Source organism: Fusarium solani (genome assembly GCF_023522795.1).
Source record: "Fusarium solani strain SB1 chromosome Unknown bctg00000000, whole genome shotgun sequence".
Taxonomy (NCBI): domain Eukaryota; kingdom Fungi; phylum Ascomycota; class Sordariomycetes; order Hypocreales; family Nectriaceae; genus Fusarium; species Fusarium solani.
Window position 1 is genome coordinate 2,031,962 of NW_027072157.1, and position 16,534 is coordinate 2,048,495.

Consider the following 16,534-nt stretch of genomic DNA (forward strand, 5'->3'; position numbering starts at 1 on the left):
GAGAGCCAGGGTATCCTGGAAGGATATGAGGCACCTGGAATGACTGGGTTAAATCAAAGATGGAATGAGGCAATGTCCAAGAGAAAGGAATGTCGCCAACCTGGTATTGAAGATCCAGCATCGATGAAGGACTCTCTCGTCGTCGTGGTAATTCTGGGTCAAGTTGTTCAGTTGGGTATTAACATGCGGCTCGGGTAACACGGACATGTTGTGAAATGGCTTCACTCACCTTCAATAACCTTTCTTGTCAATCTCGAGACTTGTTTTCCCTCTGCTGATGAAAATAAAGTTGGAGCATATGAGTAGGCGCAATATCTGGTTCGTTCTTCAACATATTGGCTTTCAAACTATGTATATGAGAAAGAAACTTGGAAAATTTCAAAAAGAGAAAATGTAACGGACCATAAACCCCGGGCCTGCCAAGTGACTTCATAATCTCATCTAAAAGGCAAAAGAGAATAAAAAGTCTTTACAAGAAGTGTAAAAAGTATGAGCGAAACCTCGGCATCCTCTCTATTTGAGAAACAAATAAACTCCGAACACACGCCCCCCTCCATAATCAATACAGTTGCAAGACATCCTGTGTCTTTTATCGCTTTCTTGTGCGTTTCTCATGCCGTACCGGTCGTTTCAATGTCGTCTGGCACAATATTCTGTCTGTGGGCTTCTGCAGTGCCACGTCATGTGTGTCATTTCTTCTGTCGTTCAACATGGGAGAGTCACTGTTCGCCTCTCTCAGATATGTGGGTGATCTGGATGCGCAGTCCTCATGTGCCGATCAAAGTTGTCTTTGCGGCTGTAGACATGCCCAGACATCGCTTTGCGGCAGCCTTCTACTTTGCATTGGTAGCCCTCGCCCTTGCGGTGCGTTCTCATGTGCCTTGTCAGGTCCTTCTGTGTGGCAAATGCCTTGTCACATCCTGAGAAGAGGCAAGAGAAGTACTTGATGTGGTACTTTTGGTGCTTTCTAGTTGCGTGTTAGCCTCTGAGAGATTTTCAATACTTTGAAACTTACGCAAGATCAGAGGGACGTCGGAAAGCTTTGCCGCATTGGCACAGATTGCGATCACTGCTCTCTGCAGAACCCATCCAGGTGTAAGCCTCGTCTGAGGCGTTTGGGGGACTTGAGGTGGCGACAGAGGACGAGGATGCACCGCCGTACTCCTGAGGTGGCCACATCTGGTGATCATCTACCTGCTGCACCTCATTGTAGTCTCCTCCTACGCGGTAGGGGAACTGGGATCCAGAGTGTGATTGGTTGGCGTAGTGGTTGCTGAAGGCGTAGGAGCGAGGGTCTGAGGGTTGCTGGTCTGGGTAGAAGCCCGAGGATGAGGATGAGGATGGCCATTGCTGGTAGCGAGCATTGGGATCCGGGTGGCGATACTGATCCGCGGATACCTCGCTAATCGGGTTGTAGCTCATGTCGGGAGGTATGTAATGTGAGGAGGATTGTGGATGGGTGGATGTGTGATGGTGTTGATGGTAATGTCGATCGATGCTATTCTACGCTCGGTATCCATAGGAGGGTTGGCAGAAGCAGTTAAAGAGACAGTTAAATTTGCCAGACCGGGCCTGATGCCCAGTCTCGTTAGGCCTAGGCCATGCTGGCCCTGGAATTAATTGGGCCTCGAGTCAACTACCTATGTCCAGGGCAGAAAGAGTAGGGCTCGGGAATTGAGTCGTCAACGTGGTGACCACGATGTGGTAGGTACCTGCGTACTCGATGTGAGCCCGACTGACAGCAAAGCAGCCCAGCTGGCCGTTTTCGCGGCCGGCAGAATGACCTGCTTATTGGAAGAGTCCCAGCGAGCCATTGCAGCCAAAGAGAGTCGCAGGGCTTCCTTAAGAGGCCCACGTCAGAGGCCAGGTGAGGGGCACGGGTTGCTGCAAGTCAATGGTCTCGATGGGTGCCCAACCGACACGTCGTCTCGATTGATTACACGTTGTAACTTCTCGTCATTTTACACCCCTCCCCGTATCCAAACACCCAATGACGACACTGAGCCCGCGAGATCTGGCCAAGGGGTAAGAGACGGTGGGCTTGCTGACCTATGCGGGAATGAATGCCTTGCATTTCCCTCCCGCCGCGGCGTTCAGCTTTTCGGGCCCAACACGATCTTATCCTGTGCAGGCGAGGCGAAGCGTCACTTGGACATGACTGGGCACCGACGTGGACAAGTAGGGGACCCATTACAGCCTTATATGCATCCTCCAGGCTCCTTTTTGTTACACGTGGACGATTGGCTTTGCTGCTCGGGGACCCTGAGGGGTCGCTTGGTCTCGATTGAAGCCCACCATCTCGATACCGCAAGCATTGAGACTTGGTTCAGGGTATGAATCTGCCGTGGAATATTAATGGCTCATGGAATCTACTCGAACTGTCACGGAACCGCCCTGTTTCTTGTCAGGTTACTGAGTTGTCAAGACTGTCACGGGATGGTTCTGCTCCCATGCCTAAACGTCGTAGCACGACAGGTGTCGGACACTAATGCGTGTAATTTCGTTCATCCCATGGACATGGATGAGGGTTTGAGAATTGTTTGGGATGGGTGACGCATAGGTTTGGTTGGATGAGAACTTGCAGCTTTGAATTGGCGGCTGGTTGACGAGACACTTTCCAGAACGCCTCGCGAAGGAGTGGGTATACCAGCCGATAATTCCAAACTAACACAAGAATAGATCGAGAGAAGAGAGAACATACCTCGATGTGAATAGACTATCGTTGTCATGCTGGAGTTGTCGACAGCTGGCCACGGGTTTCTAGAGTTTGATCATCTGATGAGTGCGGTTTTCTGCAACTCGCCCGCAGAGACAACAAGCAATATCTAAAAACATTGTGCAACTATATTCAAGTATTGGCGAGACTTTATAATGCCTAATTAAGGCAAGGAGAAATACTATTGAAACCACACAATACTTCGACGCCATCGGCATAGCTCAACGCCGGACACAGACTTAGGAGCGAGACGCGCTCAGTTGTGAGAAGAGGAACCCGCACAGACTACAAATGAATTTACATACACTTTGAAGAACGCATATCGGCAATCATGGTTCATCGGCAATCAAGGAACGACATGGATCCTCGCATTGGCACCTGCACTTGCACTTGCACTTGGCCAAACCAACCAGCGGTGAGATATAAACCACCGTAGATCTATGCAACTCACTATCAAAGCGCGGCTCAAACGCACAGACTAACCAAAGCCACTCGGTAGCTAGTTGCAACGGTCGACATACTATGTATGTGTCCTGCATGTGAACTAGCAACAGCCATTCTCAACATTTTTTGAGAATCTGGCCACGCCAAGCTTCCGGGTCTGCCGGTGTTCCGTCTCGGCTCGACAGCATTGGTCGAATCTTGGGGTTAATCACGCTTCAGGGTCTTGGGGGAAAACGGGAGAAGAGCACTGACTGGCTTTGTTCCAATGCGAGTCTGGGTTTGGGGCTGTGCAGCCAAGACTCACGGGCCGTGGTTGATGAGAGATTGGACGTTGTGGAGCAAAAAGAGAGGAGATTTGTCGATGGTGACGGGCTGTATTTGAGAGCTGAACAAAAAGTAAAAAGTCGCAATAGGTATATAGTTGAAAGCAAGAGGTAGGAGATGTATAAGTTGGGAGATAGGAGAAAGGCTGTTGGCATTAATATCAGGTGCTACGGGAGCCACAGTGAATACAGTGCTCTTGTCACTGTCTTGCCCGCACGGACCATGCATGACGTTGGCGCTCGGAAGCTCTGGCTCAGGCTCCCCCACTAAAAACACTCGGGGCCCGGGAGCTCCCTCTCGAGCTCTGCGACAAGAGATAACTTCAACAACACCAGCTGAGCAAGCATCATCTCAAGATGGCGGCTTTCCTGCGAGGCAAGCAGACGGGCATGCAAAATGACTTGTCCGCGAGCATCAGACCCGAGCTATTCCTGCCTGACGACCAAGCCAGGTACGGGATAAATTCCCAAATAAGGTGACCAGCCAAACTCCATGCATTCCCGCCCAACCCCGCCAGCCAGTTTCTAGTTGTCCCTTCTCTCGGACACTTCTCTGACTCTCGCCAGCTGCTACGCATACGAGCCCGTCCAGTCCCTCCTAGCCATCGGAACCAGCGAGACCAAGTTCGGCCCCGGAAAGATATACGTCTTTGGCCAGCGCCGTGTCCAAAAGATCCTCCAGCCTCCCCGAAACACTTCCTTCCGCATCCTACAGTTCTGCGCGAATCGCCTCGTCAGTGTCGATGCCAAAAATGAGCTGGGAGTCTGGGATCTCGATACGGGCGACCGAGTTGCCGCTATGGTCGTCGCTGGTCAGGTTGCCTGTCTCCTGACAGATCCCATGCTGGATTGGGCCTTTATTGGCTTGCAGAATGGCGACGTCATGGCCTTTGACCTTGATCGAGGAAGCTTGGCTCGATCTTTCCGCCTACCCAATTTCTGGAAGGAGAAGGACCCCAGCGCAAAGATCTCCAACCTGGTGTCCATGTCGCTTCACCCTCGAGACGTCGGGAAGCTGCTTTTGGCCTACACCAACGGAGCCGTCTCCTACTCGTTCAAGCAGAACCGAGCTGTGCAATTCTACGAATACGTCCTCCCAGCGGGTGCTCCGGGCGGCAACGGCGTGGCTGCCGATACGGTCCGAAAGCCCAGGGTCACACACGCCTTGTGGCATCCCTCAGGAACCTTCATTTTGACCGCTCACGAAGATGGAAGTCTGGTTTTCTGGGATCCCAAGGAGGAAAAGGTCATTATGGCCAGGACACTTACCGAGTTCAATGTCAACCAGCCATCACCTGACGTATCTCCCTCCTTGAACGAGCCCATCACCAAGATTGCCTGGTGCTGCAAGGAGAACTGCGACGACAGTGGTCTGCTGATCGCCGGTGGACAAAAGCCTGACGCATCGCCCAAGGGCCTGACCTTTATTGATCTTGGACAGACGCCAGTTTATGCCACCTCAACATGGCAAGTTCTTGCAAACTACACTCGTGGAAAGCGGCAAACTCCCCTTCCTCTCCCTGCTGGTGCCCAGGCTGTCGATTTCCTCCTCATCCCTCGCTTCTCGCCCCATTTCGCCGGCGCCCAGGATCCTATTGCCGTCATTACCCTGCTGTCATCTGGTGAGCTCATCACCATGAGTTTTCCCTCTGGATACCCAATCAGTCCTACCAATCAACTCCACCCCTCTGTCTCTTTTGTTCATCCATTCGTCACCAAGGTCAATGTGTCGTGTCTAGAAAGACCCAGATGGCTATCCATGTTTGAGAAGCGCAACCAAGGAGAGCCGCTGGTGAAGGGAGGTGCTGAAGCCCAAAGACCTCGAAAGAGATATGAAGAGCGCACCATCATCCAGGCTGCCCATGCCGATAGCACTATCAGAATATGGGACTCTGGACATGCCGATGACATCGAGAACGGGACTCAACTGCAGGTGGACGTGGCTCGAGCATTAGACCGATTTGATGATATCGACATCACATGCATGAACATGGCACCCAGTACAGGAGAGTTTGTAGTAGGAACACGGACAGGCGAGGCCATCATCTTCCGCTGGGGCGGCAACCGCTTCTTCGGCCAGGACAAGCCGCCACAACTTGACCCAAACCCGAAGGGCCTTACGGACATCAGTTCGAGGGCTGAACCGGGCCTCAAGGAAGGACTTCAGCCCGCCATTCTATACGAAATGGTGTCAGGACCCATCACGGCTGTGCAAGTGTCCAACGTCGGCTTCGTGGCCGTGGGTTCAGAATTGGGATTTCTGACAATCATCGACCTCAGAGGACCTGCCATCATTTTCCAGGCTCCCATGACCGACTTTGCAAAGCAAGACAAGCGATCTACTTTCTTGAAGGGTCACCACCACTCGGCCTCTGAGCCACAAAAGGAGTGGCCTGTCGTGATCGAGTTTGGCGTCATGACCTTGGATGAGGACAAATATTCAAGCATTTGCTGCTTTGTGGGAACAAATCTGGGCAAGGTCGTCACCTTCAAGCTGCTCCCGGGTCAGGATGGAACCTATACTGCTCAGCCAGCGGGCGTTGTCTCCTTTGACGGCAAGATCATTTCACTCAGTCCCATCGAGGCTGATACCGGCAAGCCAGCCTTTGCCACTGGACCGATAGTCGCAGGCCTCAGAGAAGGACGCCAAGTCAATGGCGTGGTGGTAGCAGGTTTGTCTCAGCAGCTAATATGGCGATTCATTACTGACAGTTTACAGTGACACAAACCGAGATTCGCATCTTCAGACCAGCCAACTCCAAGGGCGCATCCAAGGAGTTTGACAACATCCTATGCGACGCGGCCTGCGTAGCGGAGCTTGAGTTACAAGGTTTTGCCGTTGTAGGCGTGTTCGGAGACAGAACAGCAAGGGCATTCTCTATACCCGGTCTGAAAGAGATAGGCAGAGCAGACCTTCCCATGATGGACGTAAGCCGGAGCACAGCCTCGATCGTGACCCAGACGGGAGACATCTTTGCCTGGTCGGGGCCCAGCGAATTGGCTGTCATTCACGTCTGGGGCACAGGCAAGGGGCCCCAACAGTCGCCTGATACTATGATCAACCCAAAGCTGGAATGTCCTCCTCGGCCGACCATCTCCAACCTCCAGTGGATCTCGGGAACCCAATACATTTCTCCGACAGATCTGGATCTACTTGTTGGCGGCCCTGATCGACCACCAAGCCAACGGATGCTGGATGCAGCTGCCGCTGAGCAACGTGCCGCTAGAACCGGCGAGCCCTTGGCATCAGGCTCAAATGCCCAAGAAGGATGGGGAGACTACCTGACAAGGCAGCTGAACGAGAGGACGGAGAAGCTCAACATGATGGGTGACAATATGGAGAATCTTCAGGAACAGAGCGCGGGATGGGCAAATGATGTGAACAAGTTTATCAGCAAGCAAAAGAGGAACGTGGTACTGGGAGGGCTCAAGGGCAAATTTTTCTAATATGTTGAGAACGTTGTGGATGGGTTTAATTCCAGGACTGTTGCTAGATACCACATGGATTATATTGTGCTTGGGTGAGATGGACATTACAGCACTTGCAGACAGTGCCATGACAACCAGAGGATAAATGATTTGACCCCAAGGGCTTCTATTAAGCAGATAACTTTACCAAGTTGCACTACAACTATACTGAAACCAGTGTCCCAGCAAAAGGCCAAGAATAGGGGGGATCGGTCGCTTGACTCGGCCCAGACAAAGTGTAGAAGGGGGTTAAAGGAAAGAAGGAAAAAGAAAGGAGGCCGTGAACTCATCTTCTACTTGCCTTGTAGATCCCCTCAGCTCACACTTGTGCGGCGCTGGCCAGGAGACACAGGCTTCCACTTGTCGTCTTCTTCATGGGAAGGGCCGGACGATCCCGAATGCGCAGCCCATGTGTTGCGCTGCTTGGAGCCTGACAGAAGGCCGCCCATCGTTACCATACTGTCCATCGGGTTGGATTTGCGTGGATCCTGCCCGTTGTCAGGAGGCGATAGAGGCAGCTGTGTGCGCGGAGGAGTGCCCGGTTCTGAGTTCGACGGGAACGAAGCGTGAGACCCAGAGCTGTCCGGGCCGTTCTGGACAGGTTCCTCCAAGCTGAAAGTCGAACCTGGAGGTAACTCCGAGCCGAACAGCGTCGACAAGAAATTGCGCGGTCGCTCCGGCTCCACGTCCACCACCGTCTCCGGCTCCGACCCCGAGTCTGGCCCAGACCCAAGCCCAAATCCCAGCTCAACCTCCTGTCCCTGCCACTTGGCTTGGGCGATCTGCACCGTCAGTCCTGCGTTCTCCATCCTCAGGCGCGCACTCTCCTGCTCCAGCTGCTCGTTGCGGTGGCTGAGTTCATCTTTCTGACTGCGAAGGACTCTGTTCTCCTCCATGACATCGTCCATGTCCTCCCGAATTTCCGAGTTTTGCTCGAAGGCGGCGTTCTTGTGTCGCTGCTCCTCAAGCCGCAACTCGTACTCCTTTTCCCGTCGCTCGCGTTCCTGTTTCCAGAGCTCGGCCTGGTGTTTTAGGACTAGAGCGAACTTTTCAACATTCTTCTCGGCCTCCTCTTTGTAATATCTTCCTCCCAGCAAGCAACTGCAAATCAGAAGAAGGGCACCCACAAGGGCCAGGGCAATGGAAAACCCGACCTGCCAGAATACCAGCTCTGAGACCGCCATGGCGAGTACAGAGGGAAAATCAGGTTATTGCAAGGTATCTGGTGATAACGATCTCGGTGTGTTCCCAGTGTACAGGACAGTTAAAATGTAACTGTCAGCTTGAGTGGCGATGTCTCAGCCAGTTCAGCAGGAGCTGGAACTTAGCGTGGCAACACAGAAGCCTTTTAAAGGGAGAACCGACGACATGGACTTTGATGGCTTCTCATCAGGTGCGAGAATTGTTCATGGCGTTTGTGTGTGCTCAGTGCTTATCTTCAACCCACAACAATGCCAACAATGCCTTGTTCACAGAAAACAGACTGGGCTGAAAGCACCGTATTCGGCCCCCAACACCCATTTTATCATATTCGCTCGGTCTTCGATCGTGTTCGCGTCGCGGTGGGGTCTTCGTCGTTGAACATCGATAGTTCTTTTTGTTGAATTGTCGGTTCGCGAGAGCATCAGCAAGAGGCCAATGTTTTTGAATTTCGTCAACGCCACGGAAGCAGAGCATCAAGAAGACTTTGCAGTCCGATCAGAGTGCGTCACAGGGCTGGTCTTTGTTTGGCGCGTCTCCGTTTACTTTTTCGCGACAAGGCAACAAAGCCGATTCGGGAAGGCAGCTAGACAAGGCGAACCACTGTGTCTTCCCGAATCAGGCCATCATGTGACAGGCTGGCTTCACTGCATTTCAAGGCTTCTGTGATGCCTTGAATCGGGAGGTGAAGCCATCGCGGGGGCTTTCGTGGGTGAACAGCCAACGCTTACAGATCTTAACATGTCTCAGGCTCTCAGCTAGACGCTTTGAGTCATACGCTGCCCAAGGCATCTCTTTAAGCGTCTTCACGGATGTCGCGCCAAATGAAAACGTTAGAAACCCTCACGTCTGAGCCTTACGACTTGTCTTCCCGCTTCTGGGTGATGTTGTCAAGGGAGGTCGATGGTCGCGTGCCAGACACAATGTCGAGGCTCCCTTGTGCAGGAATTCCAACCGCTATAGCCGAGACACATCTGCTGAGAGACGCATTAAGCTTATAGCTGTTGCCAGATCCCCCGGGATGCCTTTCAGGGCAGATCGACGTGAAACCACTTGACCTTGCAACCGGTGGTCTCGCCCTAGAGCGGCGAATCCGTTTCATTCCACCAGATGCTTTCTGTCAAGTGCGGGTGCCATGTCTCTCCTCATGGTGTCTCATTCGTCCGTACCGCAGCCGTGCCTGGATTCTGTCTCAGCTGTTGCTGCGAGGAGGGCTGAAACCGGCCACTCTGCTAACGTTTGACTGGAACGTTGTCGGAATCTCGAAGTCGTAGGCCAGGCGAAACCATTGTAGAGTTCAGCCCCCATTCCATAAAAACCCAGTTTTCCCCTGAGTGCCAGAAAGAGGAATGATATCGACAACAAGATTCCACCACGAGCTACTTAAACGCCAAACAAGAACCCTCCTCTCATCTGACTACTAAGTTGTCTTAAGCAATCAACCCCCATCCCGTCTTTCTTTTCTCTTTCTTCAAATCATTCCTTCTCTTTTCTTTGTTCTTTGTCATTCTAGTCAAGATGGCCAAGTCTCTTCTCCTTGCCAGCCTCATCGCCGCTGGCGTTTACGCTCAGTCGACTCCCGACCCCAGTCTCATCAAAGGCGGCGAGTTCCAACATCTGGGCTGTGTTGCCATCAAGCCTGGAACGTTTCCTCGACAGTTTGACTTGGGTCAGGCCGGATGCACATCGTCTTGCTCGACCAATGGCAACATCATCGCCTTCCATGGTAACTCCTGTGCTTGCGATCGCCTTGATTTATCGCCAAAGCCGATCCCTTACCGGGTGACCAAGGTGGACAACTCGCTCTGCAATCAATGGTGTGATCCGGCCGACAAGTCCAAGGGAACCTGTGGAGGTGCTACCATTCGTGGCTGGCCGGTTTATGACCTCTACAAGAGGAACGATGCGAGAGTCGTCTTTGTGCCGTTCCCAGGCGACGTTGCTACTCCTGTAGCTCCTGGACAGACGCCCGGCCCGGTCCCCAGTGACCCAGGACACAAGCCCGGCGATGTCTTCCACGACTGCCCCCCTGATGTCGTTGACTGCCCCTATCGCACAAAGTGCCCTGGCGGTAACTGTGGCGGTAGCAAGCCTATCCCTCAGCCTTGCCACGGATGTAGCCCTCCCAGCGGTGGCAAGAACTGGACTGCTCCTGCGTGTCCTCCTGGCGGCTGTCCTCCTGGTCAGGGTCCTACTCCTGGCGGTGGAGATCAAAACGGAGGCGCTGGAGGAAACGGTGGTGGACAGGACTCTGGCAGCGGGTCTCAAGGAGGCCAGGGCGACGGTAGCAGCTCAGGAAACGGTGGTGATTCCAGCAACGGAGGTTCTGGGAGCCAGTCTGGTAGCGACGCAACCGGAGGACAAGATGGTTCTGGCCAAGACGGTGCTGGTCAGGGAGGTGATGGAACGGATAGTGGGAGCAGCGCGGGTGGTTCCGACCAAGGAGGTTCGGATCAGGGCTCCCAAGGACAGGGTCAAGGTGACCAGTCCGGATGCACTGGAACAACTTGCCCGACTCCCGTCAGCTTGGGTATCAAGGCTGAGGCTGGAAGCTTGATGTTTGCAGTCCTCGCCGGTGTCTTGGTTGGTCTGTGGTAAAAAGCTCAGGGTCGGGGTGGGAGAGGAAGGTCGCATTGGTCTTTGCATTGATTTCGTATAGAAAACGGGAACGGAGTCTTGCTTGAGTTTAACGTTAGCTTCGTCAAAGCTATAATATTTGTCTTGGGTCTTTACCTTTCCGCTGCAGCCTGCTGCCCTGTGAAGTACACCTCTATTTTCTGCGATGTCGACGATGCTTGCGGCATCGAAATGCCGCGATCTCATATCGGAAGGCTCGGTCTGCTTTGGTCGAGGTGACTTGTGTAGAGGCGTGTTCGCGTTCACTGACACTGGGAAGGAGTGTAGAGGAGGTGCATCAGGAGGCCGGCCAAGTCATCTTTCCGAGAAATATTTCGGGGTGGTAGAACGAATTGGTAGAACTTTGTGCCTTCGAGTTCAAGTTCGAACGCAGAGAGCGCTTGGTCAAAGAGAGAGTTTGGTTGCAAAAGGCGGGAGCTTGTCTAGTTTGAGGAAGTTCGCTCACATCGCCGAGAATATCTTCACGTGACAAAAATATCATTACCACACTCAAGGCAGTTACCCCGCATGAACATCCTCTATTATTTTGTCACCAATACCCAACCGTTAACCTTTGCATCATCTTCATGACTTCTCTACATCATGTTTCAGATGCTAATCTCGCGTCCGTGTGATGGTGTCACAATTTTATCCAATCCAATTGTTCTTATCTCACAGCATCTGATATTACAGCATCCACACACACTTCGGCGAAGCCGCCATCCTTGGTGAGCATGCGGCCTGATTACCTGACCTTGACTGCTGTCAACTTAAATTAATCCTGCCTAATTTTGGAAACCGTCTGTGTGTGAGTCCTAAAAGTTGGAGGGTGAAGGATACAGAAAAAGAGCGAGGCTGTAATTTCATGTACATATCTCTGTAAGCCCCTTAAGGCCGCAGCAATGGCCACGCCAATGCACGATAGCGAATGAGGAACACGCTGCAGGCAGCAGGGACCCCAATAAGAAAAAACTGTAAAAAGGGGGTGGATGATGAGTTTCCAGAGGAGGTGTGGTCGTTTAGGAGTCAAGTAAAGCAAGTTCGGGGCCGGCGAGAGTACCGAAAGCATCAGATACTAGATTACCAGCCCTACGAAGTAGTACGGCTTTAGCGATGATCATATCTCCTTGATGAGATCCCGCTAAGAGTAGTCTGAAAGATTCCGAGGCCGAGTCGGCTGCAATCCCGGTGGCATGGTAAACGACCCGTTCATCGGCAATCCATCCTCCCGCTGTCGCGGGTCCGAAAGGGGCGGCTTGCGGGGATCTGGGGCCGTCTGCATCATGATAGCTCATTGACACGCCCGATTTATATGAGCAGCAAATTAATATTATATCATGCAGGAACATGTCTTACAATTGATGTAGCACACCAAAACAGGTCACATCGACCCGTAATCCCGTGTCATTGTTCATCAAACATGACAGGTATGTCTCAAAAAGATTTTCAAGACGGATGTGGCACAGCACACCCTCTCGAGGCAGAACTGCAGTCTCGTCATCGCTTGGCCCTGGTTTAATAAAAGCACGAGCCACACTCCTCAAAGCGGCAGGCGAGAGAGACGAGTGATTGGGGTTCACGTGGCCCATCTCGTGACAGGTTCGCCATCTCTGACCTTCTATACCTCCCAAATCGAGCTGAGAGCATGGGCTACGTTTCAAAATCTAGGTAGCCCTTTCGCCAATACTCTTCCCTGTCTCTCCGCACACATCACTAATGGATCCGTGCCATACCGCTGTATCTGTTGAGTTGACAACTATACGAGAACAGGTTGTTGAGAGATGAAAGCACCCAACAACTTCCAGGCTCTAGGTCCAGGGTTTTTCGTTCGTGAAGTCGTTAGGGAATGATCAGCAAGTGCGGGTTGTCTGGAAACGCGTCAAGATACGCACAATTCCAGGTGTGTCACAGTGGACATCGTGCCTGGTATGGTGTTTCGATAGTGTCTATCGACAAGAAAAGTTCTTCCAGTGGCTGCATTGCGTGTGCTCAAGGGAGTTGCTCGTCAGGAAGATTGAGGTACTCCGTCCTTGAGTTTCCACTGCCAAACACTCGCCCTTAGACTCAAGGCCAACCAGTACTGTCCTGCCAACTACAAAGAAACCTTTAACAGCGATAATTGTTTATTTACAAACAAATGGTAAACCGGACAGAAACGCGTTACCTCGACGCACTGATCGTGTCTCAGTCCAGTCAAGGCAACCAAGGCGAACCAGGCGAACCAACCATTTGAGCCTCATTGTATCGGCGATTGCACTTTTTGCGGTGTCATGACCCTTGTCCTCGTCCAAGCTTTATTGCCTATTCGTTTTCGGATCAGAGGGTGACTTCAGTCTACGCGAGTGCGACCCTCTTAGGCAAGGCTTCCTAGACAAAACTCGAGCTGTCAAGACGGTAACCAAAGCAAGTTCACAGGGTTTGCATCAGTTGAGAAGCACGTCAGCCTTGCTTCCGCCATAGGATGTCTGTGCTCAAACCTCGGGTCGTGCCAACCCTGAAGACCCTATTCCGACCACTGGGCGATAACCAAAGGTCAGCCAACGGGAGCGTCGTGCCGTGTTGGTGACAAGCGCCAGCAATGAACGACAAGGCCCTCAATTGAGATACTTGCGTCACATCAAAGTGACTACTTAGGTTGCCTTGTGGGTTTGGACGACAAGGCAGCCCAGCGGAAATTAGAAGAGGGCGCCAAATGCAGGCAAGTCTTTTTCAACCTTCATTGCATTTGCTAGATGAATCCACCAGTCGGACGCAAGATCGAGTCGCACGGTTTGCTCCAAGGGGCGTGGAAGCAGAGAGAAGGGAGCAGCCAAGGCCTCTCAGCCTCCCAAAACCAACAAACCAGACAGGGACCAGGCCCTCTCAAACATCCCTCCTTCACCGAGAAGTGCACCTGTGGCTCAATTGTAACACCTGGCCTCGCCACTCTTGTCATGTTTGCTTCTTTGTCGATTGATCCGGACTATGTGTGCGGGCCGAACCCGCGGGCCCGTATCTCGCAGACCAACATCTCACCAAAGAACGGTCTAAGAGACTCGACACCACATGCTGAGTGCTGGAGAACAATCTCTTTGTGACGTGCGAAAATGCAGGTCCACCGGATTGCCATGCTTCTGTAATGACTCCGAGAACATGGTGCTGGTTATGAGTCGATGTCTCAGCTGCAACTCCACGCGGAGCTGAGCCGCCTGGCAATGTCGAGCGAGGACTAGGGACCACCGGCTCTAGAGGTGGGGTTTCTTAATCCCCCATGATGGCAGTTGTAACTGGATCCTAGCCAAGGAAGCGGGCGGCCTCTGGAATGCAAGCGTTCCCTCTCCGGGACTGACACCGACAATCCCCATGTTTCACAACAGTCAGCCGTCTGCTGTAACTGGTGATTTCTCTGGTCACCAGCGACGCCATAGCAGCCAAGACGCCCGAGACGCTCAAACTCCACTATGCGGCTCTTCAGGCGGCTCGCCTCCGGCATTTGTCCACCCGGGGAGCCGAGCCCCTCCCCCGTCCAACGCACCCTTGAGGCTTGCCTCTGCTTTGAGCCAAGGGTGCAGGCCAAAACGAAGTCGATCCGAGCGGGCTTTGTCCATGAACATCTGGACGAGCCAAGATGGACCCTCTCCTGCATGAACTGATGAAAAGCCAGCACATCGACATACTGTTACAAGTCACCGGCCCCGGCACTAGCCTCCCTTGTACTGCTGCAAGAGATTGTCCGGGGTTTTGCGCCCCGGCTCCCTTCCGGCCGCTGTGGCGCTCGTCATCGTTGGCTACCTAGTCCCTACACCTCGCGTGGAGCTAGACCTATGAACACAATTGTTTTCTCTTTCCTCATCCCGTCTGCCACTTGCTGCATACCTAACAACCTACCTACCTTAGTACCTACCTACCTACCCAGTCGTCTCTTCTCTCAACTACTCTTTTCTTTTTCCATCTCGTCTACTCGTTCGAGCAACCGACTAGGTAAGTAGTCACTCTGCAGTTGGACCTTGTTCCTTACTGAGTCCCTTTAGTCCCTCGCTCGCCGACACGCTACTGCAACTCTCTCGATCTTGTCCTTTCTTGGGCCCTCCTTACCTCGCCATGAAGTGTCAAGCTGTCAAGACGCGCCCCAGCCACCCACATGGCTTTCTAGGGTCGAGACGATCGTCATGTCTCGATGGGATGCTTCTTCCTTGTTGACAGAACGACGGACTATTAATAGGCTGGCTTCATCCTATGCATGCTGTTTTTGCCAGAGCCTTTGACTTCATCGCGTCCATCGACGTTAGACTTCCCAAGCAGTCCTCTGTGCAGTCGTCATTGAACAACAAGGAGTCCCAACAATTCCTTCGGCGTGTCTATCCCGGGGTGAGTCTTGGTTCTTCATCTCGGGTCTTGTGCCTTTGTGCCTTCCCTTGCGGAGTCCCTCTTGTACTGACGACCAGTACTTTTCAAAGCTACTACGACGAACTATCAAACGCGTCGACACCTCCACCGACCGAGGCGATAATGGACCGCTACCTTCGAGCCTACGATGACCCGCTTTCGGTGTTCAACCTCCGATATACCGACCCTTCTCGCAGGTATCACTTCGTTGTGATATCATGTTATCGGCGTTCGCGTTTGCTCTGGGTTTGGATCTTGTCAGGCTCAGACGCTGTCGAGCTGGATATACGCCTGAATTTACTTGATACCCCTTGAGCAGAAGCTGCCTGTGATGGCCTCCAAGCGTTCCAAACATACGGCGTACCGAATACTCCAAGAGGAGCCACAGAATATCGAACGCGTTTATAGTGGCTCCAAGAGGTTGGCTGCCGAAGTCTGGTCTCCTCGGGGGACATCACGATGGGAACTGCAGCATCGGATCCCGTCTTGATCTTCAAGACGAACTTTTTAGAGAAAAATCTACACTGGCTCTTCCAGGCCGTTATATCTACCAGCCCTTGCTCCTAATGCTTGGGTTGGCCGATGGCACTGTGGTACATGGCCAGAGAATATTCATCCTTGCTTCAACATCCATTCTTGTGGGTGATGCTCGCTGAGGTTCTCATCCTCGAGTGACAGAAACATAGGTTTATGAAACTATTTGGTTCTACCCCTACAGAAGCTTTCTGCTACTTCTCTTGTCTCTTTTCCTGTTCTTTTTCCTATTCTCTGTCAGAGATTTTACAACGGTTGAACGCATTTTGCTAAGCATGTCTTCGCGCCTGCTTCAGCTTCCCCAGAAGCCGAGGGGTCCTGTTGTAATATCTCAAGCATCTTTACCCCTTATCTTTAGTTTATTCTGTTAATCTTGTCTTGGAAAGACGTAATACGACATTCCTTCATCCCTACTCCGACCTTCGTGCCCGGCGTCGTCGCCATCCTGAGTCCCGCCCTTCTGTTCCAGCAACATGTCTTGGTTGCCTATCATATACACTCCCCCATCTATGCCCTCAATAATAAACAATCAGCCCTCCAACCCTGTAGATTCTCAGTTACCATCCTGGACCATTTTCACTCGAAGTCGTTGTAGCTGATTAGCTAGGCTCTGTCAGCTCTGATAGGCCAATCAGCATCAACGTTTCCGAGATAGGAGAGTAGATAAGATAAAGGAGATAAGGTAAAGACTAACATGAAACCTCCCTTCCAGCACTGCCATTGTTTTCAACTTCAAGCCGAGTAACTTGTAGTTGAGGTAGAATAAATAACGAATAGAATGTAGGAGCACTAGGGGAGTAGCTGGATCGATCAATTGATATAATGGGAGATGGCGGTCTTGGAGTCTAGATGCCCTGTCAGGCTGTAT

The 16,534-nt window shown here is 52.3% G+C and overlaps 4 protein-coding genes across 4 annotated transcripts; 2 read left to right on the forward strand and 2 right to left on the reverse strand.

Moving 5' to 3' along the window:
• Positions 1–735: 735 nt before the first annotated feature.
• Positions 736–1,422, reverse strand: MRS44_000632 (uncharacterized protein; the record flags this gene model as incomplete). Its single annotated transcript, XM_046267447.2, has 2 exons — positions 736–967; positions 1,016–1,422. The coding sequence occupies 2 exons, from the start codon at positions 1,420–1,422 to the stop codon at positions 736–738; spliced, it is 639 nt and encodes a 212-aa protein (XP_046138531.1).
• Positions 1,423–3,840: 2,418 nt separating this feature from the next.
• MRS44_000633 (uncharacterized protein) lies at positions 3,841–6,930 on the forward strand (the record flags this gene model as incomplete). Its single annotated transcript, XM_065624137.1, has 3 exons — positions 3,841–3,935; positions 4,051–6,155; positions 6,203–6,930. 3 exons carry the CDS (start codon positions 3,841–3,843, stop codon positions 6,928–6,930), a joined length of 2,928 nt encoding a protein of 975 aa, XP_065479853.1.
• A 335-nt stretch (positions 6,931–7,265) lies between these two features.
• On the reverse strand, positions 7,266–8,135 carry MRS44_000634 (uncharacterized protein; the record flags this gene model as incomplete). The annotated part of the gene is made up of 1 exon (XM_046267449.2): positions 7,266–8,135. One exon carries the CDS (start codon positions 8,133–8,135, stop codon positions 7,266–7,268), a length of 870 nt encoding a protein of 289 aa, XP_046138533.2.
• A 1,534-nt stretch (positions 8,136–9,669) lies between these two features.
• MRS44_000635 (uncharacterized protein) lies at positions 9,670–10,749 on the forward strand (the record flags this gene model as incomplete). The annotated part of the gene is made up of 1 exon (XM_046267448.2): positions 9,670–10,749. One exon carries the CDS (start codon positions 9,670–9,672, stop codon positions 10,747–10,749), a length of 1,080 nt encoding a protein of 359 aa, XP_046138534.2.
• Positions 10,750–16,534: the final 5,785 nt, after the last annotated feature.